General features: G+C 51.3%; 1 protein-coding gene across 1 annotated transcript in view; it reads right to left on the reverse strand.

The window, feature by feature from the left end:
* vars2 (valyl-tRNA synthetase 2, mitochondrial) overlaps positions 1-27,347 on the reverse strand; it is a 136,064-nt gene that overhangs the window by 71,395 nt on the left and 37,322 nt on the right. Inside the window, exons 13-23 of the mRNA XM_085973730.1 lie at positions 21,105-21,208; positions 18,781-18,862; positions 17,363-17,439; positions 15,737-15,827; positions 15,163-15,268; positions 13,634-13,704; positions 10,327-10,452; positions 10,060-10,164; positions 9,606-9,674; positions 544-622; positions 139-266 (exon numbers count right to left, since the gene is read on the reverse strand). Coding sequence (XP_085829856.1) covers positions 139-266; positions 544-622; positions 9,606-9,674; positions 10,060-10,164; positions 10,327-10,452; positions 13,634-13,704; positions 15,163-15,268; positions 15,737-15,827; positions 17,363-17,439; positions 18,781-18,862; positions 21,105-21,208 — 1,038 coding nt within the window. The remainder of the gene's footprint in view (positions 1-138; positions 267-543; positions 623-9,605; positions 9,675-10,059; positions 10,165-10,326; positions 10,453-13,633; positions 13,705-15,162; positions 15,269-15,736; positions 15,828-17,362; positions 17,440-18,780; positions 18,863-21,104; positions 21,209-27,347) is intronic.

Here is a 27,347-nt window from a genome sequence, read left to right on the forward strand (position 1 = left end):
ACCCCCAGAGACAGCTCCACCCCTGAGCCGAGCCCCAGAGATACCCCAACCCCAGTGACAGCCCCACCCCTGACCCAACCAACCGAGACACCCTGACACCCGACTCCCAGAGACAGCCACATCCCAACCCCCCCTCACCCTTTCAGTCGGCCAAGGCTGGAAGTTCTCAGGCAGAGTGGAAAAGGTGAACTTCATGGCGTTCCAGATCTTGTTACAGAATCGTCGGGAGCTCAGAAACATCGCGATGTCCAAGTTAACGTCGTCTCCTGAGGAGGGAGGAATAGAAGGGGGGGAGAGAGAAGAGGGAGAGAGAGGGAGAGAGAGAGAGAGAGAGAGAGAGAGAGAGAAAGGGAGCGAGAGAGAGGAGAAAGAAAAAGAGGCAAAAGAGAGCGAGCGCCAGAAAGAGCGACAGCGAGAGAAAGATAAGGAGTGAGAAAGAGAGAGAAAGAGTGGGGAGAAAGACAGAGGAGGGAATAGAGAGAGAGATTAACCCGAGCATTAGAGAGAAAGCACGTCTAGATTTCAGTTCCTATTGCTGCTTACCCTGACACTTGTAGGAGGACAGGGAAAAGCGTAGAGCGTCTGTGCCACACTCCGGGATCCCGTGCGGAAAATCCCGTTTCTGCGGAGAGAAGAATGAAATTGATCAGGGCGTGGACTCCCCCCACCCTGCCCCACCCCCGAGCCCTCCCGCGGTCACACGGCGGGTGACTGCAGCACGCGGCAACTGCGCGAGGGAAATCCGGCGACAACAACTTGCATTTATATAGCACCTTTAACGCAGCTAAAACTTCCCCAAGGTGCTTCCCAGGAGTCATGGGGAGGGCGGGGCTGCACGAGGCAGGAGATCAAAAGTCAAACGAGAAAAAGTCACGAGTAAGCGAGTTCTCCCCCACCAACTGTTGGCGTGCAAAACCACAATCTCGCGAGTGTGGAACATCGGAACAGGAGGAGGCCATTCAGCCCCTCGAGCCGGTTCCACCATTCAACGAGATCATGGCCGATCTGAATCTTAACTCCATCTACCCTGCCTTGGCTCCATATCCCTTAAACACCAATATCAGAAAAACTTGTCCTTCAACCGAGTATCGCACTCTGCTGTTCAATAACTTCCATTTGGAGCTGCTCTGGTACATCGTGCACACTGACAAAAAACATGGTGTGCTAAAAATCGAAAACTCTCCTCCACGATTCCTGAAGTCAGAGAAGTGTTCTTGAAGTTCAGCACAAGCACAAAGGGCTGAATGTAACATGAGGACAGAATCTGATCTTCCACCTCAACCCCACTTTCCCGCCCCATCCCCACCTCCTCTGATTCATCCAAAGTCCAAAAATCTATCGCTCTCAGCCTTGAATACACTCAACAACTGATCATCCACCGCCCTCTGGGGCAGAGAATTCCAAAGATTCACAACCCTCCGAGTGAAGAAATTCCTCCTCCCCTCAGTCCTAGATAGTAAGTGCGCACGTGTTCATAATAAAGGCATCTTTCAGAAAGTATCATTAATATATAGTTGTGCCGCCATGCCTGAAATTACTAAGAAATGCATGTTATTTTGGAGTGGGCAGGAAGCTGTGCTGTTACTCCCTTTGCCTCGTAGGCATCTTGCACAGTAGTCTATTTTTGCTTTTGTGTATCGTGCCAGGTCATCTTATCTTTTACCCGATGCCTCTGATAGGAATATCTGAGTGGCTTCCTGCTCAAGAATAGTAGTTCAGGTTTGTTGTTATCCATTCCGGTATTTGTGTCAACTTGGCTCGCTGGCACAGATCATAGAAAGCTTCCATTCAGTAAAAGAAAAAGAAAGACTTGCATTTATATAGCGCCTTTCACGACCACCGGACGTCTCAAAGCGCTTTTGGAGTGCAGTCACTGTTGTAAATGTAGGAAACGCAGCAGCCAATTTGTGCACAGCAAGCTCCCACAAACAGCAATGTGATAATGACCAGGTGATCTGTTTTTGTTATGTTGATTGAGGGAATAAATATTGGCCAGGACACCGGGGAGAACTCTCCTGCTCTTCTTCAAAATAGTGCCGTGGGATCTGTTACGTCTACCTGAGAGGGCAGACGGGGTCTCAGTTTAATGTCTCATCCGAAAGACGGCACCTCCGACAATGCAGTGCTCCCTCAGTACTGGCACTGTGAGTGTCAGCCTAGCTTTATGTGCTCAAGTCTCCGGAGTGGGACTTGAACCCACGACCTTCTGATTCAGAGGCGAGAGTGCTGCCCACTGAGCCACAGCTGATAGTAACTGATAGTAAAGGTGCGTTGAGTTACAGTGGAAAGAGAAAAGCCTGGAAAGAGTTCTAAAAATAAAAAGATACTTTTCGGCAGGCACAGACACGATGGGCATCATGGCCTCCTTCTGTGCCGTAAACTTTATGATTCTATACTTACGCCCATACCGTCGACCAAGTCAAGAGTGACGTCCTGCGAGATCGACTCAAATTTTTTAAAAATACGTAGGCCTTTTTGCCTCCATCTATGCTGCACCACATACCGATAAAGCAGATAAAGATCAGTCCTCTGGGCACTAGCTCAAGAATAGGTCTTCGCCTCCAACTTTACATTCTGCTGATTTGACACATTTGGCGAGCAATTTGTGAAACTCTCTCATCAGCCGCTTGCTCCTCAGACACTACTACAGCTGCTGGCGTGCAGGTATTCCAGCCTCAAATTACACTGGTCGTTCGTGCAGTTACAGTGTTCACAGTACGGCGTGTATAAATCGGTGCGTCTGCTGGACAGAAAAACCCTGGCAACAGTAAACGGACGCTGAGCTTAACAGAACCCATCAGGACTCTGGGGGAATCAAGGGATATGGAGATCGGGCAGGAAGGTGGAGTTGAGGTCGATGATCAGCCATGATCTCATTGAATGGCGGAGCAGGCTCGAGGGGCTGTACGGCCGACTCCTGCTCCTATTTCTTATGTTCTTAGGAAAGGATGAATAGGCTGGGTCTCTTTTATTTTGAAAAGAGAAGGCTGAGGGGTGATCTAGTGGAGGTCTTTAAAATTATGAAAGGTTTTGATAGAGTGGGTACAGAGAGAGAGAGAGAGTGGGGGAAAAATTCGGTTGGTTGCGCCACCCATTAGCGCCTTAAGAGGGCGCTAAGTGGGGTGCAAGCCAACTAGCGCCCGGGTGCGGCATTGCCCACGCCTCCTGCTAAATTCCGCGGGACGTTAGTGGTGGCGCAAACCGTTAGCGCTGTGCCGCTGCCGGTGATGTCATCGGTGTGCGCGTCGCCCTGGCCACGATATCCGGCAGCGCCCCCTGATTTACCGCCGGACGCTATGTCCGATGTGTTCAGGGGGGCCTACCTGTGGCCGGGGAGGCGCAAGTTAAAGGCGAGGTGCGGGGCGGCCATTTTTGTTGTTGGCCGCCTGCCAGCACCTGCCTGCGCTCCCGTCCCTGGCCTCCTGAACCCCCCTCCCCCCCGCGGAATGCCGGCTGCGCTCAAAGAGCCCGGCACTTCCCTTCGGTGCCGGGCTCTTTTGCCTGCACTCCCGATCCTTGGGGGTCCAGCTGGGCCCCAGATCGCGCTGCACAAGGCCCCTCCCCTTTAAGAAGGGGAGGAAGGCCTGCAATACCGCAGCACGACGTGCCGCAGCGCCACACGCTGCGGCACGTTGCACCACGATATTCACTCGCAGCGCCCCAAGTGGGATGCGGGGTGCCTCCAGTAGCGCCGCGCTTCCCTTTGGGGCGCAAACGACCAATTTCCGGTGCGGGGGCGCGAATGTTTCCGGGGCGCTACTTTTAGCGCCCTGGTGAGGTTAGCGCCCCAAACGGGGCTATGCTCAATTTCTCCCCCAGTGTGTTTCCACTTGTGGGGAAGAGCATAACTAGAGCCCATCAACATAAGATAGTCAGCAAGAAATCCAATAGGGAATTCAGAAGAAACTTCTTTACCCAAAGAATGCTGAGAATGTGGAACTCGCTGCGACGGAGTGGTTGAAGCGAATAGTTCAGATGCATTTAAGGGGAGGCTGGACAAACATATGAGGGAGAAGGGAATAGAGGGTTATGCGGATAGATTTAGATGAGGAAAGACGGGAGGAGGCTCGAGTGGAGCATAAACGCCAGCATGGACTGGTTGGGCCGAATGGCCTGTTTCTGTGCCGCATATATCCTATGTAATTTTGAGATGGTTTTTAAAGGAGTGAGTGAGGTGGAGAGATGGATGAGTTTAGGAAGGAATTTCCAGAGGAGGATCTAGGATACTGAAGACTACCCCCAATGATAGGGGAGGGGTGGAAATACACAAAAGACAGAGGAATGGAGTGTCAGGAGAGGATGGAGGAATGGGGCTTGAGTAGTTTGCAGCGATATATTGACATTTGTAGGACTACAAGACAAAATACAGCCCATTTCAAGACTCCTTAAACATTCACTCCCTCCACCACCGGCGTACCGTGGCTACAGTGTGTACCATCTACAAGATGCACTGCAGCAACTCGCCAAGGCTCCTTCGGCAGCACCTCCCAAACCCGCAACCTCTTCCACCTCAAAGGACAAGGGCAGCAGGCCCATGGGAACACCACCACCTCCAAGTTCCTCTCCAAGTCACACACCATCCTGACTTGGAAATATATCGCCGATCCTTCATCGCCGCTGGGCCAAAATCCTAGAACTCCCTCCCTAACAGCACTGTGGGAGCACCTTCACCGCATGGACGGCAGCGGTTCAAGAAGGCGGCTCACCACCACCTTCTCAAGGGCAACTAGGGACGGGCAAGAAATGTTGGCCACATCCCATGAACGAATAAAAAAAATTGTAGATAAATTTGAACTGATCAACATCATCAAACTATCAGTACATATGACTGCTCATAGATTGACGTTCTGTCAATGCAAGTAAGCTTCCACCGTTACAAAGGCTCCACAGCAACACTTTATCTTCAAGCAGAGGGTCCGAGTTTTCTTCCATGCACCCACGGGCCCTGTGATTTCTCCTGAGTGTTCAAACGAAGGAGGGGGAAGTTTGGTGTTGTCGAGTGGACAAGTGGAAACGCCGGCCTAAAAATGGACCTGTCCACGTAGAACATTCGTTCTGAAGCTTGCGAAGGGGTAGGACAAAATATCAATGTATTTCGAGTGAGATAAATCAAAGATCGGAAGATATTAAATGTAAGGCTGTTTAGATAGATTTGGTGCCAGGAAGTCAGTGTGTGAAAAGGGAAACTCAGTTAACAAGTACATCAGCCACAACTTTATAACTTGTTGGCAGAGACCTGCTTGGATCATTAAACACAATGAATGGCAGCGGTTTGTCGATTACAACTTAACATTAACGATGCACTAATTTCTGTGGAACTAGCCAGCATTCCTTAAATTATGATTCTGGTTCAAATTGCCAGGAAGGCTTTCAACATCAGTGCCTGGAATTAATTATACTTATATCCCTTATTCCCATTCCAAAGTGACTGGTTCCTGGGATGGGGGGGGGGATTGTCCTATCAGGAGAGATTGAGTTGACTAGGCCTATATTCCCTCGAGTTTAGAAGAATGAGAGGTGATCTCATTGAAACGTATACAATTGTTAAGGGGCTTGAAAGGGTGGATGCAGGGAGGATGTTTCCCTTGGCTGGGGAGTCTAGAACCAGGGCTCAGTCTCAGGATAAGGGGTCGGCCATTTAGGACTGAGATGAGGAAACATTTCTTCACTCAGAGGGTTGTGAATCTTTGGAATTCTCTACCCCAGAGGGCTGTGAATGCTCAGTTGTTGAGTGTATTCAAAGCTGAGATCGATAGATTTTTGAATATTAAGGGAAACAAGGGATGTGAGGATTGGGCGGGAAAGTGGGGTTGAGGTCGATGATCAGCCGTGACCTTATTGAACGGCGGAGCAGGCTCGAGGGGCCGAACGGCCGACTCCTGCTCCTGACTCTTCTGTTGTTAGGAACAACATTAACTGCTGGGAGTCGGTTCCACATGGCCATTACGCTGGAGGGAGAGAGGGAGGGAAGTGCAATAACATTTCATGCTCTGTTCTGTTTCTCTTCTGTATGCAAGTGTCACCTGAAGCTGACAAAAGAGATTCACAGAATCACAGAAACCCCACAGTGCAGATAGAGGCCATTTCGGCCCATCGAGCCTGCACCGACACATATCCCACCCGATCCCCGTAACCCCACGTATTTAATCCCCCTAACACTAAGGGTCAATTTATCATAGCCAATCAACCTAACCCGCACATCTAACACAATAGCAAAATAGCGGATGCTGGAAATCGGAAATAACAACAGAAAATGCTGGAAACACTCAGCAGGTCAGGCTGGAGAGGGAAAAACAGAGTTACCGTTTCAGGTCTGGGACCCTTCGTCAGAACTTGAGGTCTCCTCTACATTGGGGAGACCATTGCGGAACACCTCCGTTCAGTCCGTAAGGGTGACCCCGAGCTTCCGCTCGCCCGTCACTTTAATTCTCCGCTCCATTCCCACTCTGACCTCGGCCTCTTACACTGTTCCAATGAAGCTCGAGGAACAGCACCTCACCTTTCGATTAGGCACTTTACAGACTTCTGGACTCAACATCGAGTTCAACGATTTCATACCATAATTCGGCCCCCATTGTTTCAGGCGGCAGCTGTTGATTCTGCCATTCCCATTTGCAACATTGAATCTCTCCTGCCTTCCACCCTAGCACAGACCGTCCCTTTTGTTCTTTCCTCCCCTTTCCCTGCCTCTGCACCTGCTTAAAACCTGTTACATCTCCAACCATCTCCAATTCTGACGAAGGGTCACAGACCTGAAACGTTAACTCTGTTTCTCTCTCCATGGATGCTGAGTATTTACAGCAATTTTTGTTTAAGTTTCAGATTTCCAGCGACCGCTTTGGATTTCCATTTTGCATTTGCATTGTACAGGAAACTCTTTTTTTATCCGGTACCGACGGGACCGGCGTGGTGCAGGTTTATCAAAAAGTCCGGATTACAGAGAGGTATAGTTAAAAGGTACGAGAGCTCTGTACACAGCAACAAATCCAGGCTTCCCTGTTGCTTAGCAACAGGTGCAGGAACCCGGGCCACAGACCAAGCATCCCTGGTGCAGGAACCCCGATTACACAGCCACAGATCCAGGAACGGCCACTAATATGAAGTAAAACTTACCTGAACCTACTCCTGAATTTTGCCGGTTAACAGAGATTTCCGGTTATTTAGGTGCCGGTAAATCGAGAGTTTCCTGTAATTAATTTTTTTTGGAAGAGTAAGAGATTACAGGAAACTTTGTGCTATCCGGCACCGACAGGACTGAGCTGTTGCCGTCCCATCAAAACTGCCGGACAAACCAGCGCTAATGTTGAAACATACGGAGATTTTGAGCTCCGTATCTGGCAACAAACCCTGTTGCTTAGCAACAGCTTCTAAACAGTCGGCCGTACCTTGCAAGCATCTCTGTAGCTTAGCAACAGCTTCAGCGAGACCTTGCAGAGCCTGACTGGTGAAAAAAAAACAACAAAAAGAAAAAAAGCCTAACGAAACGGCTCCTGATTTTTGCCGGTGGCTCGAGCATTCCGGACAGTTAACCTCCGGATAAACCAAAGTTTCCTGTATTTGGGTTTTATAAAGAGATATTTTTAAGCGTATAGTGAAAATAACCAAATTGCAGCCCATTATTATATATTTAAGAGTATTAATGTTCCTGTGTTTAATCCTCTATTCGCTATGGAGAATTTTATTTTAGTTCAGGTTCAATTTAAAACAGTTTCTAACTTCTGTTCAGCAGTAATAATTTACTCTGACAAATTAGATCATAAGTGATGTAAGAAAACTACTAGGCACTTGGTCTGAGTATTAAACAAGGCTTTAATCAACTGTTTCACAACATGGATCCGGTCTAGTTGTCCTTCACTAGTTCCTGTTTACAAAATGTCCTGAGCAAGCTGGGCCCGTGCCCGAGTATTTATACTCTCCCTGGAAAGCACCACCAGCAGGCCGGCCAGTATTCTTTCACAAGTCATTTCTACATGAATGGCAAGATTCATGTCAATAAGAACATAAGAAATAGGAGCAAGTGTCGGCCATTTGGCCCTTCGAGCCTGCTCCGCCATTCAATAAGATCATGGCTGATCTTCTTCCTCATCTCCATTTTCCCACCCAATCCCCATATCCCTTGATTCCCTTAATATTCAAAAATCTATCGATCTCTGTCTTGAATATACTCAACGACTGAGCCTCCACAGCCCCCTGGGGTAGAGAATTCCAAAGATTCACCACCCTCTGAGTGAAGAAATTTAGAATCATAGAAAGTTACAGCACAGAAGGAGGCCATTTCAGCCCATCGTGTCCGCGCCGGCCAACAAAGAGCTCTCCAGCCTAATCCCACTTCCCAGCTCTTGGTCCGTAGCCCTGCAGGTTAGAGCATCCCAAGTGCACATCCAAGTACTTTTTTAATGTGGTTAGGGTTCCTGCCTCTACCAGCCTTACAAGCAGTGAGTTCCAGACCCCCACAACCCTCTGGGTGATGAAATTTCCCCTCAAATCCCCTCTAAACCTTTCCCCAATTACTTTAAATCTGTGCCCCCTGGTTTTTGACCCCTCTGCTAAGGGAAATAGGTCCTTTCTATCCACATTATCTATGCCCCTCATAATTTTATACACCTCAATGAGGTCTCCCCTCAGCCTCCTCTGTTCCAAGGAAAACAGACCCAGCCTATCCAGTCTTTCCTCAGAACTAAGATTCTCTACTCCCGGCAACACCCTTGTAAATTTCTCCTCATCTCAGTCCTAAATGGCCGACCCCTTATCCTGAGATTGTGACCCTTGGTTCTAGACTCCCCAGCCAGGGGAAACCAGAGAGTGGTTAGAATGTGGAACTTGCTACCACAGGGAGTAGTTGAGGCGAATAGTATAGATGCATTTAAGGGGAAGCTGGATAAACACACAAGGGAGAAAGGAATGGAGAGATATGTTGATGGGGTGAGATGAAGAGGGGCGGGAGGAGGCTCGTGCGGGGCGTGGACCTGTTTCTGTGCTGTATGTTCCATGTAATGCAGATCCCCAGGGCTCGGTACCACCAGCCATGTTGCGGAGGTGCCACACTGCCACCCGGTGGTAGCACCTGTCGCTGGGATGACCGTTTGGCCAAGGTCCCGAGGGGGGAGGAGAGGAGGATGGTGGCGCCTCACTTGCCCGTCTCACGGCCGAGCTGCGCTGCTCACGAGGAGCTGCCCATGCCCGCTCTCTGCCTCGCAATGGGCTCCGACCAGGGAGGGGGGTGGGGAGTTGAGATGAAGGTAAGCGGGTGGGGGGGGGGGGGGGGGGGGAGTCAACCTGGGCTCGAGGTGGCTGCAGGATGACACGCAACACCCAGTTAACCCTCAGTGATCTGCCACCCGAGCCAGCGATGATCCACCTGCCAGCCTGGCCCATTTAAGGGGACCTGGAGGAAATGTTCCCTGCCAGCTGCCCGGCCTGCTTCTTTTAATGCGCGGTCCCTTTAAATTTCTGTGTATTAGGCGAGCGGCCTGGGCGGGATCTTCACTATGACTGTGCGGCCGCGTGGCTCAGAGGGAACATTGCCTGGAGACTTCAGGCCCTGTGATTCACACTGCCTCCCCCCCACGACCCCCACCGGGTCGGGGCAGGTTCCTGTCACTCACCTGTCCCTCCTGGGCGAGGCGGCTCTCCCGAGGGTCCAGGTTTCCCTCCCGCAGTTTCTCGTGGAGACGCTGAAAGAAAATGGGGAGTTCAGCACTTGGATCAACCAGGAGTGACATTTCAACACACAGAGCAAGGAGATTATGGGAGAGATGGGGAGGGGAGTGAGGAAGGCAGGATAAGAGAGGGATAGCGTGACAAGAAAGCGAGAGGCAACAGTGAGAGCCTGCGTGGCACGGGCAGAGAGTGCGGAGCGGGCAGACAGTGGGGAGCGGGCAGAGAGCAGGCAGAGAGTATGGTGCGGGCAGAGAACACGGAGTGGGCAGGGAACAGGCAGAAAGCGGACAGTGGGCATGAGTAGAGAGCGGGTAGCGGGCAGAGAGCGGGCACAGAAAGCGCGCACGCGAGACAGACAGCGAGGGGCTGCTGTTTCTCCCCCCCCCCGAGCACGGTTACCTGCAGCGAGATCCCGCCAATCACGTCCAATGGGTCAACAACGTTGCCCAACGACTTGCTCATCTTCCGCCCGTGCGCGTCTCGCACCATGGGGTGGAAGAGGACCTGCGGCAGAGCAGAGGCAGACACCGTTCAGAGAGACTCACAGACACACCGCGAGCGGACGGACGGACGGGGGGTAAGGCGAATCAACGTTCCAGGGCTTGGCGGGGGGGGGGGGGGCAGTACGCAATTGCTAACCCACCTGGTTCCGCCCAGCACACCCACCTGTCGGAAGGGCAGCTCTCCCGTCAGTCGCTGGCCCAACATCACCATCCTCGCCACCCAGAAAAAGATCAGGTCGCTTCCCGTCTCCAGCAGCGAGTTGGGGTAGAAGTTCCTCACATCAGCCGTCTGTCGGGCAAAAGAAAGAAAGACTCGCATTGATACAGCGTCTGTCGCTACCTCAGGACGTCCCATGGCACTTCACAGCCATTCAGCCATTTTTGAAATGTTCTAACTGTTGTAATGTAGGAAACGCGGCAGCCAGTTTTTGCACAGCAAGATCCCAAGGTACAAGGGGTGAGGGCCTTCAGTTATGTGGAGAGACTGGAGAAGCTGAGGTTGTCCTCCTTCGAGCAGAGAAGGTTAAGGGGAAATTTCATAGAGGTGTTCAAAATTATGAAGGGGTTTTGATGGATTAAATCAGGAGAAACTGCTTCCAGTGGCAGAAGGGTCGGTAACCAGAGGACAAATATATTTTTTGTTTGTTTATGGGATGTGGGCGTCGCTGGCAAGGCCGGCATTTATTGCCCATCCCTAATTGCCCTCGAGAAGGTGGTGGTGAGCTGCCTTCTTGAACCACTGCAGTCCGTGTGGTGAAGGTTCTCCCACAGTGCTGTTGGGTAGGGAGTGAATTCCAGGATTTTGACCCAGTGACGATGAAGGATCGGCGATATACTTCTAAGTCAGGATGGTGTGTGACTTGGAGGGGAACTTGGAGGTGGTGGTGTTCCCATGCGCCTGCTGCCTTTGTCCTTCTAGGTGGAAGAGGTCACGGGTTTGGGAGGTGCTGCCGAAGAAGCCTTGGCGAGTTGCTGCAGTGCATCTTGTAGATGGTACATACTGCAGCCACGGTACACCGGTAGTGGAGGGAGTGAATGTTTAAGGAGTCTTGAAATGGGCTGTACGTCATTCCTGCCATCCCAGGTATCAGCCTGGTGAATCTTCGCTGCACTCCCTCCATGGCAAGAACATCCTTCCTCAGATAAGGCGACCAAAACTGCACACAATACTCAAGGTGCGGTCTCACCAAGGCCCTGTACAACTGCAGCAAGACATCCTTGTTCCTGTACTCGAACCCTCTCGCTATGAAGGCCAACATACCATTTGCCTTTTTAACCGCCTGCTGCACCTGCATGCTTACCTTCAGCGACTGGTGCACAAGGACACCCAGGTCTCGTTGCACTTCCCCTTCTCCCAATCTATTGCCATTCAGATAATAATCTGCCTTCGCATTTATCCACATTATACTGCATTTGCCATGCATCTGCCCAATCACCCAACCTGTCCAAATCATACTGGAGTTTCTCTGCATCCTCCTCACAGCACACACGCCCACCCAGCTTTGTGTCGTCTGCAAACTTGGAGATATTACATCTAGTCCCCTCGTCTAGATCATTAATATATATTATGAATAGCTGGGGTCCTAGGACCGATCCCTGCGGTACCCGACTAGTCACTGCCTGCCACTCGGAAAAAGACCCGTTTATTCCAACTCTTTGCTTCCTGTCTGCCAACCAGTTCTCTATCCAAGTACAGGAAACTTTCGATTAACCGGCCCCTAAATAACCGGAACGCTCTATCCACCGGCAAAATTCAGGAGTCGGTTCAGGTAACTTTTTTTTACTTTTAGTTACTTTTTAAAATTGATTTGTTGCTGTGCAAGGGTGTAGCTGAAGCTGTTGCTAAGCTACAGAGACGTTTGCAACTTGTGCCGATTGTTTTGAAGCTGTTGCAAAGGGTTTGTTGCTTTATACGGAGCTCTGAGCGTTCGGTTATCCGGAATTGTTGATGAACCGGCAACACGTCGGTCCCATCTGTGCCAGATACCAGAAAGTTTCCTGTAAGTACCTTGCCCCCAATCCCATGTGCCTTAACTTTACATGCTAATCTCTTATGCGGGACCTTATCGAAAGCCTTCTGAAAGTCCAAATACACCACATCCACTGGTGCTCCCTTATCTATTTTACCAGTTACATCCTCAAAAAATTCCAGTAGATTAGTCAAGCACGATTTACCTTTTGTAAATCCATGTTGACTTTGTCCGATCCGGTCACTGTTTTCCAAGTGCTCTGCTATTACATCTTTTATAATGGACTCTAGCATTTTCCCCACTACCGATGTCAGGCTTACCGGTCTATAATTCCCCGTTTTCTCTCTACCACCTTTTTTGAACAGTGGGGTTACATTAGCTACCCTCCAATCCATGGGTACTGTTCCAGAGTCTCTAGAATTTTGGAAGATGATCAGCAATGCAGCTACTATTTCTAGGGCCACTTCCTTAAGTACCCTAGGATGTAGATTATCAGGCCCTGGGGATTTATCGGCCTTCAATCCCGTCAATTTCCCTAACACCATTTCCCTACAAATACTGATTTCCTTCAGTTCCTCCCTCTCATCAGACCCTATGTTACCCGACATCTCTGGGAGGTTATTTGTGTCCTCTTTGTGAAGACAGAACCAAAGTATGTATTTAATTGGTCTTCCATTTCTTTGTTCCCCATTATAAATTCCCCTGATTCTGACTGCAAGGGACCTACACTTGACTTCACCAATCTTTTTCTCTTCACATATCTATAAAAGCTTTTACAGTCAGTTTTTATTTTCCCTGCAAGCTTACTCTCATACTCTATTTCCCCCCTCTTAATTAATCCCTTTGTCCGCCTTTGCTGAATCCTAAACTGCTCCCAATCCTCAGGTTTACTGCTTTTTCTGGCCAATTTATATGTCCTCTCCTTGGATCTTATGCTATTTTTAATTTCCCTTGTTAGCCACGGTTGAGTCACCTTTTTTGTTTTATTTTTATGCCAAACAGATAAAAACTTGAAGGGGAAAAATTTGCCTGGCTACAGGGAAAGAGCAGGGGAGTGGGACTAATTGGAGAGCTCTTTCAAAGAGCTGACACAACCGAATGGTCTCCTTCTGTGCTTATCATTCTATAAGTAGCAATTGGATAAATGACCAGATAATCTGCTTTAGTGATGTTGGTTGAGGGATAAATATTGGCCCAGGACACCGGGGAGAACTCCCCCCCCCGCTCTTCTTCGAAATAGTGCCGAGGGACCTTTTACGTCACCTGAGAGGGCAGACGGGGCCTTGGTTTAACGTCTCATCCGAAAGACAGCACCTCCGACAGTGCAGCACTCCCTCAGTGCTGCAGTGGGAGGGTCAGCCTAGATTTTTGTGCTCAAGCCTCTGTAGTGGGACTCGAACCCGTGACCTTCTGTCAGTCACCAAGTGTATCCAGGAAGCAGCAGTTGCCGGGGTTTAGGAGTCAGGGGTCACGATTCCCACCCAGTCACATGTCACTCACCTCTCGTGGCCATCCCATAGCCGCAAAGGGGAAAAGAGCGGAGGAAAACCAGGTGTCCAGGACATCGGCATCTGTGGGACAAAAAAACCACGGGAACGTGAGAACATAGATCATCAGGATCATGCCCGACCCAAACTAATGTGGGCCATCCCAAGTCAATACTGTACAGACACACACACCCAGTCCAGACCCAGGTCAACGCTGTACAGACACACACATCCAGTCCAGACCCAGGTCAATACTGTACAGACACACACACCCAGTCCAGACCCAGGTCAATACTGTACACACAAACACACCCAGTCCAGACCCGGGTCAATATTGTAGACACACACACCCAGTCCAGACCCGGGTCAATACTGTACAGACATACACACCCAGTCCAGACCCGGGTCAATACTGTACAGACACACACACCCAGTCCAGACCCAGGACAATACTGTACAGACACACACACCCAGTCCAGACCCGGGTCAATACTGTACAGACACACACACCCAATCCAGACCCGGGTCAATATTGTACAGACACACACACACCCAGTCCAGACCCAGGTCAATACTGTACAGACACACACACCCAGTCCAGACCCAGGTCAATACTGTACGCACAAGCGCACTCAGTCCAGACCCGGGTCAATATTGTACAGACACTCACACCCACCCAGACCAATACTGTACAGACACACACACTCAGTCCAGACCCGGGTCAATATTGTACAGACACACACACACCCATTCCAGACCCAGGTCAATACTGTACAGACACACACACCCAGTCCAGAGCCGGGTCAATACTTTACAGACAAATACACCCAGTCCAGACCCAGGTCAATATTGTACAGACACACACACACTCAGTCCAGACCCAGGTCAATATTGTACAGACACACACACACCCAGTCCAGACCCTGGTCAATACTGTACAGACACACACACCTAGTCCAGACCCGGGTCAATACTTTACAGACAAATACACCCAGTCCAGACCCGGGTCAATATTGTACAGACACACACACACCCAGTTCAGACCCAGGTCAATACTGTACAGACACACACACCCAGTCCAGACCTAGGTCAATACTGTACAGACACACACACCCAGTCCAGATAGGGGTCAATACTGTACAGACACACACACTCAGTCCAGACCCGGGTCAATACTGTACAGACACACACACCCAGTCCAGACCGAGGTCAATACTGTAGACACACACACCCAGTCCAGACCCAGGTCAATACTGTACAGACACACACCCAGTCCAGACCCAGGTCAACACTGTACAGACACACACACCCAGTCCAGACCCAGGTCAATACTGTACAGACACACACACCCAGTCCAGACCCAGGTCAATACTGTACAGACACACACACCCAGTCCAGACCCAGGTCAATACTATACAGACACACACACCCAGTCCAGCCCTGGGTCAATACTGTACAGACACACACACCCAGTCCAGACCCGGGTCAATACTGTACAGACACACACACCCAGTCGTGGCCTGGGTCAGTGCTGTTTGTTACCCTGTGTCAGTGTGATCTCGGTCTCCTTTATTCCGTGCTGCTTGGCTGCGTTCCTTCGAGCCTCATCCTCTGTCCTGCCGATTGCCCAGAGCTCGCTCGAGTCTCCCTGCGACACAGGAGAGAGGGGTCAGCGCCGTGGTTACGGGAACTGGAACTGCGAGACATGTGAGTTACCCGTGTGAAAGAGGCTGATCACCAGAAAACTGTGTCCTGCGTCCCGCTCGTCTGCCCCACTATCCCATCCTGCCCCCTACCCAAACCTATCCCAGCTCCATCCCGCCCCTTCCCCAGTTCCGTCCCACACTCCCCCCAAGCTCCGTCCCCTCCCCCCCCCGAGCTCCATCCCGTTTCCCCCCCCACTCCCCAACTCCGTCCCGCAACTGCCCCCCAACTCCGTCCCTCACCCCCACCTCCATCCTGCTCCCTCCCCACCCCCTCCTGCATCCCAACTCCACCGTCTCCACTCCCGCCCTGTCTGGTTCTGGGTATTTCAGCGAGTCTACGATGCACCCGTGTTGTGCGAGTCTTTTTATTTTTGAGAGTGAGTCGGAAGGGGTTAAAGTTGAGGGTTCACCTGCACTGTCGGGTCACGCGAGCCGGGGAAGGAGACGCGATAAGCTGGAATCCGATGGCCCCACCACAGCTGTCGAGATATGCACCAATCACTGGAACACAAGAGAGTGGAGTATGGGGGAAAACAGTGGTCAGTCTGTGTCCGAGACTCAGCTCCCCGGGTCCCTCAGAACCAAGCCATTCCCTGACGCATTCACCATGACTACACATTTAACCTACACACTCGCCACGCACTGGGAGAGGCTGGAACGGTGGGGAGGGAGAGAGCGCCACCCACTTCAAAGGGGCCTCTTCATTCTTCATACATTAACAACAGTGACAACACTTTAAAACGACTTCATTGGCTGTAAAGCGCTTTGGGACGTCCTGAGGTCGTGAAAGATGCTGTAAAAAGGCAAGTCTATCTTTTTTCCACCCATGCACATACTCCGCAAACCACACAACTTAGGAAGTAGGAATTGCTAGATGATAAAAGACCTGGGTCCATTTAGTTCGCCTTCTACCCTCCAGGTAGTCACATGATACAAGGATAATGGAGTTGTTGACTAATCACAGCCATCGGTCTCTATCAGTTGGTGTCAGCTGTGGCTCAGTGGGCAGCACCCTCGCCAATGAGCCAGAAGGTTGTGGGTTCAAGTCCCACTCCAGAGACTTGAGTCCATAATCTCGGCTGACACTCCCAGTGCAGTGCTGAGGGAGTGAGGTGCTGTCGTTCAGCTGAGACGTTAAACCGAGGCCCCGTCTGCTCTCTCAGGTGGGCGTAACAGATTCCACGACCTCTATTTCGAAGAAGAGCAAGGGGAGTTCTTCCCGGTCTCCTGGTCGATATTTATCCCTCAATCAACATCACTAAAACAGATGATCTGGTCATTATCACGTTGTTGTTTGTGGGAGCTTGCTGTGCGCAATTGGCTGCCGCGTTTCCTACATTACAACAGTGACTGCACGTCCAAAGTAAAAGTCACCTGCTCCTCCCCAAGCCTGCCACACTCACCACACGTCATGTCTCACATGACTCGCACTGTCCCACAGGTGAACCCCAGCTTCTGGAATCTGGGGACAGGGCCGGACTGGCCGGACGGGGAATGGAACACGCGGTGAATGGGACACACCCGATCGAACCAGAGCAGGCTTCACGCCGCCCCCCCCCCCCCACCCCCGAACCACACAATACGAGATCGTGCCCACAAGGGGCTGGGCAAGACAACCTGTAACGGGGGGAAGTACGCGCAATCGCTCCGCTCCTCACGCTGTGTGTGGTGGGACGGCGCAGGGCGAGGCTCGGTATGGCAACGTCCACTCACACGTGCCCGGCACGCCATCTCCCCAGGCCCTGGTAAACGAAGAATACACACACACCCAGAGAGAGAGCACCTGTTCACCCGGAGAGCAGGCGCTCACCCGCCCGGAGATCTCAGCGATCGGGAGGTCCCGAGCAGGCCGCTCACTGGCTTTTACACTGAAGAAAACGCGCATGAGTGAAAATCTGACTGGGCCGTGCAGCCAGTTAAAGGGAGGGCAAAAGAAATTAGAGGGAACATTGCCCAGTACCACATCAGGCCGTGACTGGCAGATCACTCCCTGCGTTCCACGCAAAGCCCCCCGCCCTCCCAACCCGAGCACTGACCTGATGTCGGCGAGCCAGTTGTGCCAGGTCTTCTGGAAGGAGGCGGGGATGAAGCTCAGCTGGCCCCAGTCCACGGCCTGCGGGACAGATGGACGTTACCGCGGGCGGTTCATTACAAGGAACGGGCGGTGGACGGGCACTTCCCCGACCGCACTGTCCGGGGACGGACTCCGCCCGGACCCGCGGCCCCACTGGTCCACACGCCAGACCCGCTAATTTAAACACACCACCCACATCCCCCCTCACCGAGAGGAGCCCAAAGCACACTCGGGAGCCGGGTGTGAACTGATCCCTCCCCAAAGGTCATTCTCACCCCCCACCCGGGGCCTCTCTCCACAAACACGGCCCCCGGGCGTCAAGGCCGCAGGAACAGCCGGGGCCTCCAGTAGATGAGGAAGAGCCAAGCCGCCGCTCCCACCCAGGCAGCTCCTCTTCCACGTGATGCCCGCTGGGGAACCCGGTGTGGGAGCCTCACGCTGCAATAAAAGAGCGGCTGGAACCTAGAGGAGTGCAGGCAGCTCAGGAACAGCAGGACCAGCCCTGGACCCTTGCACCTCACGGGCAGAATCCAATTCCCAGAGCGTGAGGCACCGACCCTGGACAGCGAGATTCGCGACGGATTCCACCGGCGGTAACGCCACGAATGGACTGACCGCTGTCGTTTCCTCCTCTGGGACTGGGTGGTGTGGTGGGTCAAACACTGTCCTTTCTCCCTCTGGGACTGGGTGGTGCAGTGGGTCAGATACTGTCCTTTCCCTCGGGGACTGGGCGGTGCGGTGGGTCAGACACTGTCCTTTCCCTCTGGGACTGGGTGGTGCAGTGGGTCAGACACTGTCCTTTCCCCCTCTGAGACTGGGTGGTGCAGTGGGTCAGACACTGTCCTTTCCCCCTCTGGGACTGGATGGTGCAGTGGGTCAGACACTATCCTTTCCCCCTCTGGGACTGGGTGGTGCAGTGGGTCAGACACTGTCCTTTCCCTCTCTGGGACTGGGTGGTGCAGTGGGTCAGACACTGGCCTTTCCCCCTCTGGGACTGGATGGTGCAGTGGGTCAGACACTGTCCTTTCACCCTCTGGGATTGGACAGTGCAGTGGGTCAGACACTGTCCTTTCCCCCTCTGGGACTGGGTGGTGCAGTGGGTCAAACACTGTCCTTTCCCCCTCTGGGACTGGGTGGTGCAGTGGGTCAAACACTGTCCTTTCCCCCTCTGGGACTGGGTGGTGCAGTGGGTCAGATACTGTCCTTTCCCTCGGGGACTGGGCGGTGCGGTGGGTCAGACACTGTCCTTTCCCCCTCTGGGACTGGGTGGTGCTGTGGGTCAGACACTGTCCTTTCCCTCTGGGACTGGGTGGTGCAGTGGGTCAGACTCTTCCCGCGCACTCTCCGTAAGCGAGCATGTGTTAAAGGAGCATCACTAACCGCCATCGCTCCCTCCGCGAGTTCCCGGCACCGAACGTACCACTGGCTCTTCAGGAGCGGCTCCACTACGTCACCAGATCGGCTGCAAGAGAACGGTGAGGCCGTCAATTGGGGAGCTGGGGGGTGGACCGCAGGGAGGGATAGTACCCACAGGGGACGGACTGCTCCTCACGGAGGGCCAGCACCCACAGGAGAGGGTCTGCACCCCAGGGAGGGTCAGCACCCACAGGAGAGGGTCTGCACCCCAGGGAGAGTCAGCACCCACAGGAGAGGGTCTGCACCCCAGGGAGAGTCAGCACCCACAGGAGAGGGTCTGCACCCCAGGGAGGGTCAGCACCCACAGGAGAGGGTCTGCACCCCAGGGAGAGTCAGCACCTACAGGAGAGGGTCTGCACCCCAGGGAGAGTCAGCACCTACAGGAGAGGGTCTGCACCCCAGGGAGAGTCAGCACCTACAGGAGAGGGTCTGCACCCCAGGGAGAGTCAGCACCTACAGGAGAGGGTCTGCACCCCAGGGAGAGTCAGCACCTACAGGAGAGGGTCTGCACCCCAGGGAGAGTCAGCACCTACAGGAGAGGGTCTGCACCACAGGGAGAGTCAGCACCTACAGGCGAGGGTCTGCACCCCAGGGAGGGTCAGCACCTACAGGAGAGGGTCTGCACCACAGGGAGAGTCAGCACCTACAGGCGAGGGTCTGCACCCCAGGGAGAGTCAGCACCTACAGGAGAGGGATGCACCCCAGGGAGGGTCAGCGCCTACAGGAGAGGGTCTGCACCCCAGGGAGAGTCAGCACCTTCATGAAAGCGAGGAGTGGGCGGAAATTCCCAGCTTGTCCATCGGAATCTGCAGCGACTCATGGGGGAGGAGGGAAATGAAATTAGACAGGCACCTGAAACATGCGGCTACATTGACTGTCTTCCTGCCCAGGCCACACAGGCACTAATCAATACCCAGGCCACACGGGGCACTAATCAATACCCGGGCCACACGGGGCACTAGTCAATACCCGGGCTACACTGGACACTAATCAATACCCGGGCCACACGAGGCACTAATCAATACCCAGGCCACATGGGGCACTAATCAATACCCAGGTCACACGAGCACGAATCAATAACAAGGCCACACGGGGCACTAATCAATACCTGGGCCACGTGGGGCACTAATAAATACCTGGGCCACACTGGGCACTAATCAATACCTGGGCCACATGGGGCACTAATCAATACCCGGGCCACATGGGCACTAATCAATACCCGGGCCACACGGGGCACTAATCAATACCCGGGCCACATGGGGCACTAATCAATACCCGGGCCACATGGGGCACTAATCAATACCCGGGCCACATGGGCACTAATCAATACCCGGGCCACACGGGGCACTAATCAACACCTGGGCCACATGGGGCACTAATCAATACCCGGGCCACACGGGGCACTAATCAACACCTGGGCCACATGGGGCACTAATCAATACCCGGGCCACACGGGCACTGATCAATACCCAAGTCACATGGGGCACTAATCAATACCCGGGCCACACGGGCACTAATCAATACCCGGGCCACACGGGCACTAATCAATACCTGGGCCACACGGGGAACTAATCAATACCCGGGCTAGAGGCGGACTAATCAATACCTGGGCCACAGGGGGCACTAATCAATACCCGGGCTAGAGGGGCAATAATCAATACCTGGGTCACACGGGCACTAATCAATACCTGGGTCACACGGGCACTAATCAATACCTGGGTCACACGGGCACCATTAAATACCCAGGTCACACGAGCACTAATACATACCCAGGTCACACGGGCACTAATAAATACCCAAGTCACACGGGGCACTAATCAATACCCGGGCCACACGGGGACTAATCAATACCCGGGCCACACAGGGACTAATCAATACCCGGGTCACAGGGGCACTAATCAATACCCAGGCCACAAGGGCACTAATCGATACCTGGGCCACACTGGCACTAATCAATACCCGGGCCACACGGGCTCTAATCAATACTTGGGCCACACTGGCACTAATCAATACCTGGGCCACTCGGGCACTAATCAATTCCCGGGCCACATGGGCACTAATCAATATCCGGGTCACACGGGCACTAATCAATACCCGGGCCACACGGGCACTAATCAATATCCAGGCCACAGGGGCACTAATCAATACCCAGGCCACAGGGGCACTAATCAATACCGGGCCAAATGGGCACGAATCAATACCCAGGCCACAGGGGACAAACTACAGAACCCCTACCCACAGTATGACCGGTGTTAACCCCCCCTCACATTCCCAGCCCCTCTCCTCACCTGCACAAACGCAACACCATGGGGTGTTCTTTCGAACCACGATACAGCCCTCGCTCCGACAGAGCCGCCAACACCTGTCCACGAGCATCAAATCGCTTCACACCCTGCGGAGAGAGACAAATAGAGAGAGAGAGACAGAGACAGAGAGAGTTAGAGACAGAGAGATTGTGAGAGAGAGTTAGAGACAGAGAGAGTTAGAGACAGAGAGATTGTGAGAGAGAGTTAGAGACAGAGAGAGTTAGAGGCAGAGAGAGAGCGCGTTAGAGACAGAGAGAGTTAGAGGCAGAGAGAGTTAGAGGCAGAGAGAGAGAGAGAGACAGAGAGAGAGAGAGCGTTAGAGACAGAGAGAGTTAGAGGCAGAGAGAGAGAAACAGAGAGAGTTAGAGACAGAGAGAGTTAGAGGCAGAGAGAGAGAGTTAGAGACAGAGAGAGTTAGAGGCAGAGAGAGAGAGCGTTAGAGACAGAGAGAGTTAGAGGCAGAGAGAGTTAGAGACAGAGAGAGTTAGAGGCAGAGAGAGAGAGAGAGACAGAGAGAGAGAGAGCGTTAGAGACAGAGAGAGTTAGAGGCAGAGAGAGAGAAACAGAGAGAGTTAGAGAGAGAGAGAGTTAGAGGCAGAGAGAGAGAGACAGAGAGAGAGAGTTAGAGACAGAGAGAGTTAGAGGCAGAGAGAGTTAGAGGCAGAGAGAGTTAGAGGCAGAGAGAGAGAGAGTTAGAGAGAGAGAGACAGAGAGTGTTAGAGAGAGTTAGAGACAGAGAGAGTTAGAGGCAGAGAGAGAGAGTTAGAGACAGAGAGAGTGTTAGAGGCAGAGAGAGAGAGAGACAGAGAGAGAGAGAGAGTTAGAGACAGAGAGAGTTAGAGGCAGAGAGAGTTAGAGGCAGAGAGAGAGAGTTAGAGACAGAGAGAGTGTTAGAGGCAGAGAGAGAGAGAGACAGAGAGAGAGAGAGCGTTAGTGACAGAGAGAGTTAGAGGCAGAGAGAGAGAGAGAGACAGAGAGAGAGAGAGCGTTAGAGACAGAGAGAGTTAGAGGCAGAGAGAGAGAGAGAGACAGAAAGAGTTAGAGACAGAGAGAGTGTGAAAGAGAGTTAGAGAGAGAGAGAGAGACAGAAAGAGTTAGAGGCAGAGAGAGAGAGTTAGAGACAGAGAGAGTGTTAGAGGCAGAGAGAGAGAGAGACAGAGAGAGAGAGCGTTAGAGACAGAGAGAGTTAGAGGCAGAGAGAGAGAGAGAGACAGAAAGAGTTAGAGACAGAGAGTGTGAAAGAGAGTTAGAGAGAGAGAGAGAGACAGAAAGAGTTAGAGACAGAGAGAGAGAGTTAGAGACAGAGAGAGTGTGAAAGAGAGAGAGAGACAGAGAGAGAGAGCGTTAGAGACAGAGAGTGTGAGAGAGAGTTAGAGACAGAGAGTGTGTGAGAGTTAGAGACAGAGAGTGTGAGAGAGTTAGAGACAGAGAGAGAGAGAGAGTTAGAGACAGAGAGTGAGAGAGAGTTAGAGACAGAGAGAGTGAGAGAGAGAGTTAGAGACAGAGAGAGTGAGAGAGAGTTAGAGACAGAGAGTGTGAGAGAGAGTTAGAGACAGAGAGAGAGAGAGTTAGAGACAGAGAGTGTGAGAGAGAGAGTTAGAGACAGAGAGTGTGTGAGAGTTAGAGACAGAGAGTGTGAGAGAGTTAGAGACAGAGAGTGAGAGAGAGTTAGAGACAGAGAGAGTGAGAGAGAGAGTTAGAGACAGAGAGAGTGAGAGAGAGTTAGAGACAGAGAGTGTGAGAGAGAGTTAGAGACAGAGAGAGAGAGAGTTAGAGACAGAGAGTGTGAGAGAGAGTTAGAGACAGAGCGTGTGAGAGAGAGTTAGAGACAGAGAGAGTGAGAGAGAGAGTTAGAGACAGAGAGTGTGAGAGAGAGTTAGAGACAGAGAGAGTGAGAGAGAGTTAGAGACAGAGAGTGTGAGAGAGAGTTAGAGACAGAGAGTGTGAGAGAGAGTTAGAGACAGAGAGAGAGAGAGTTAGAGACAGAGAGAGTGTGAGAGAGAGTTAGAGACAGAGAGTGTGAGAGAGAGTTAGAGACAGAGAGAGTGAGAGAGAGAGTTAGAGACAAGAGAGTGTGTGAGAGAGTTAGAGACAGATAGAGTGAGAGAGAGAGTTAGAGACAGATAGAGTGAGAGAGAGAGTTAGAGACAGAGAGTGTGTGAGAGAGTTAGACACAGAGAGTGTGAGAGAGAGTTAGAGACAGAGAGAGTGTGAGAGAGTTAGAGACAGAGAGTGTGAGAGAGTTAGAGACAGAGAATGTGAGAGAGAGTTAGAGACAGAGAGTGTGAGAGAGAGTTAGAGACAGAGAGAGTGTGAGAGAGAGTTAGAGACAGAGAGAGAGAGAGAGAGTTAGAGACAGAGAGTGTGAGAGAGAGTTAGAGACAGAGAGAGTGAGAGAGTTAGAGACAGAGAGAGAGAGTTAGAGACAGAGAGTGTGAGAGAGAGTTAGAGACAGAGAGAGTGAGAGAGAGAGTTAGAGACAGAGAGTGTGAGAGAGAGTTAGAGACAGAGAGTGTGAGAGAGAGTTAGAGACAGAGAGAGAGAGCGTTAGAGACAGAGAGTGTGAGAGAGAGTTAGAGACAGAGAGTGTGAGAGAGAGTTAGAGACAGAGAGAGAGAGAGTTAGAGACAGAGAGAGTGAGAGAGAGTTAGAGACAGAGAGTGTGTGAGAGAGTTAGAGACAGAGAGAGTGAGAGAGAGAGTTAGAGACAGAGAGTGTGAGAGAGAGTTAGAGACAGAGAGTGTGAGAGAGAGTTAGAGACAGAGAGAGAGAGCGTTAGAGACAGAGAGTGTGAGAGAGAGTTAGAGACAGAGAGTGTGAGAGAGAGTTAGAGACAGAGAGTGTGTGAGAGTTAGAGACAGAGAGTGTGAGAGAGTTAGAGACAGAGAGAGAGAGAGAGTTAGAGACAGAGAGTGAGAGAGAGAGACAGAGAGAGTGAGAGAGAGTTAGAGACAGAGAGTGTGAGAGAGAGTTAGAGACAGAGAGAGAGAGAGTTAGAGACAGAGAGTGTGAGAGAGAGAGTTAGAGACAGAGCGTGTGAGAGAGAGTTAGAGACAGAGAGAGTGAGAGAGTTAGAGACAGAGAGTGTGAGAGAGAGTTAGAGACAGAGAGAGTGAGAGAGAGTTAGAGACAGAGAGTGTGAGAGAGAGTTAGAGACAGAGAGTGTGAGAGAGAGTTAGAGACAGAGAGAGAGAGAGTTAGAGACAGAGAGAGTGTGAGAGAGAGTTAGAGACAGAGAGTGTGAGAGAGAGTTAGAGACAGAGAGAGTGAGAGAGAGAGTTAGAGACAAGAGAGCGTGTGAGAGAGTTAGAGACAGATAGAGTGAGAGAGAGTTAGAGACAGATAGAGTGAGAGAGAGAGTTATAGACAGAGAGTGTGTGAGAGAGTTAGAGACAGAGAGTGTGAGAGAGAGTTAGAGACAGAGAGAGTGTGAGAGAGTTAGAGACAGAGAGAGTGAGAGAGTTAGAGACAGAGAGAGTGAGAGAGAGAGTTAGAGACAAGAGAGTGAGAGTTAGAGACAGAGAGAGTGTGAGAGAGTGAGAGACAGAGAGAGAGAGAGTTAGAGACAGAGAGTGTGAGAGAGAGTTAGAGACAGAGAGAGAGAGAGAGAGTTAGAGACAGAGAGAGAGAGAGAGTTAGAGACAGAGAGAGTGAGAGAGAGTTAGAGACAGAGAGAGTGAGAGAGAGTTAGAGACAGAGAGAGAGAGAGAGAGTTAGAGACAGAGAGAGAGAGAGAGTTAGAGACAGAGAGAGAGAGAGAGAGTTAGAGACAGAGAGAGTGTGAGAGAGAGTTAGAGACAGAGATAGAGAGAGAGAGAGTTAGAGACAGAGAGAGAGAGAGAGTTAGAGACAGAGAGAGAGAGAGAGAGAGTTAGAGATAGAGAGTGTGAGAGAGAGTTAGAGACAGAGAGAGAGAGAGAGAGAGTTAGAGACAGAGAGAGTGTGAGAGAGAGTTAGAGACAGAGAGAGAGAGAGAGAGTTAGAGACAGAGAGAGAGAGAGAGAGTTAGAGACAGAGAGAGAGAGAGTTAGAGACAGAGAGAGAGAGAGAGAGAGTTAGAGATAGAGAGAGTGTGAGAGAGAGTTAGAGACAGAGAGAGAGAGTTAGAGACAGAGAGAGTGTGAGAGAGAGTTAGAGACAGAGAGAGAGAGAGAGAGAGTTAGAGACAGAGAGAGAGAGAGAGTTAGAGACAGAGAGAGAGAGAGTTAGAGATAGAGTGTGAGAGAGAGTTAGAGACAGAGAGAGAGAGTTAGAGACAGAGAGAGTGTGAGAGAGAGTTAGAGACAGAGAGTGTGAGAGAGAGTTAGAGGCAGAGAGAGAGAGTTAGAGACAGAGAGAGTGTGAGAGAGAGTTAGAGACAGAGTGTGAAAGAGAGTTAGAGACAGAGAGTGAAAGAGAGTTAGAGACAGAGTGTGAAAGAGAGTTAGAGACAGAGTGTGAAAGAGAGTTAGAGACAGAGAGTGTGTGAGAGACAGAGAGAGAGAGAGTTAGAGACAGAGAGAATGTGAAAGAGAGTTAGAGACAGAGAGTGTGAGAGTTAGAGACAGAGAGAGTGTGAGAGAGTTAGAGACAGAGAGAGAGAGAGTTAGAGAGAGAGAGAGAGAGAGTTAGAGACAGAGAGAGAGAGAGAGTTAGAGACAGAGAGAGAGAGAGAGTTAGAGATAGAGAGTGTGAGAGAGAGTTAGAGACAGAGAGAGAGAGAGAGAGAGTTAGAGACAGAGAGAGTGAGAGAGAGTTAGAGACAGAGAGTGCGAGAGAGAGTTAGAGACAGAGAGAGAGAGAGAGAGAGTTAGAGACAGAGAGAGTGTGAGAGAGAGTTAGAGACAGAGTGTGAAAGAGAGTTAGAGACAGAGAGTGAAAGAGAGTTAGAGACAGAGTGTGAAAGAGAGTTCGAGACAGAGTGTGAAAGAGAGTTAGAGACAGAGAGTGTGAGAGAGACAGAGAGAGAGTTAGAGACAGAGAGAATGTGAAAGAGAGTTAGAGACAGAGAGTGTGAGAGAGTTAGAGACAGAGAGAGTGTGAGAGAGTTAGAGACAGAGAGAGAGAGAGTTAGAGAGAGCGTGAGAGAGAGTTAGAGACAGAGTGTGAGAGAGAGTTAGAGACAGAGAGAGTGTTAGAGAGAGTTAGTGACAGAGAGAGTTAGAGAGTTAGAGACAGAGAGAGAGGGAGTTAGAGAGAGAGAGAGAGGGAGTTAGAGACAGAGAGAGAGGGAGTTAGAGAGAGAGAGAGTTAGAGACAGAGAGAGAGTTAGAGAGAGAGAGAGAGGGAGTTAGAGACAGAGAGAGAGAGAGTTAGAGACAGAGAGAGAGAGAGTTAGAGAGAGAGAGAGAGAGAGTTAGAGAGAGAGAGAGAGTTAGAGACAGAGAGAGAGAGAGTTAGAGAGAGAGAGAGAGAGTTAGAGACAGAGAGAGAGTTAGAGACAGAGAGAGAGAGTTAGAGAGAGAGAGAGGGAGTTAGAGACAGAGAGAGAGTTAGAGACAGAGAGAGAGAGAGAGAGTTAGAGACAGAGAGAGAGAGAGTTAGAGAGAGAGAGAGAGGGAGTTAGAGACAGAGAGAGAGTTAGAGACAGAGAGAGAGAGAGAGAGTTAGAGAGAGAGAGAGAGAGAGTTAGAGACAGAGAGAGAGTTAGAGAGAGAGAGAGAGTTAGAGACAGAGAGAGAGAGAGTTAGAGACAGAGAGAGAGAGAGTTAGAGACAGAGAGAGTGCGAGAGACAGAGAGAGAGAGAGAGTTAGAGACAGAGATTCCCCCATCAGTGCCCTGTTACAATAGATTCTTCCAGCAGAATCATACACCAGCCTCGGTCCTTCGTACCCCCTTCAACCCCTCATACCCCCGTACCCCTCTCGCCCCTGTACCTCAACGTGTGCCCCGCCCCTTGTCCCCCTCGCACCCATTACCTCCACGTATGCCCCGCCCCTTGCCCTTGAGATGAGGAGGAATTTCTTCACCCAGAGAGTGGTGAACCTGTGGAATTCTCTACCACAGAAGGCAGTTGAGGCCAATTCATTAAATATATTCAAGAAGGAGTTAGATATGTTTCTTAAGGCTAAAGGGATCAAGGGATATGGGGAGAAAGCAGGGACAGGGTACTGAATTTGGATGATCAGCCATGATCACATTGAATGGCGGAGCAGGCTCGAGGGGCCGAATGGCCTACTCCTGCTCCTATCTTTTATGTTTCTATGTTTCACCCCGCACCTCGTACCCCCTTCGCACCACCCTCG

Source organism: Somniosus microcephalus, unplaced genomic scaffold (assembly GCF_052327205.1).
Source record: "Somniosus microcephalus isolate GS21.2 unplaced genomic scaffold, FLI_Smic_1.0 unresolved_chr1, whole genome shotgun sequence".
NCBI lineage: Eukaryota > Metazoa > Chordata > Chondrichthyes > Squaliformes > Somniosidae > Somniosus > Somniosus microcephalus.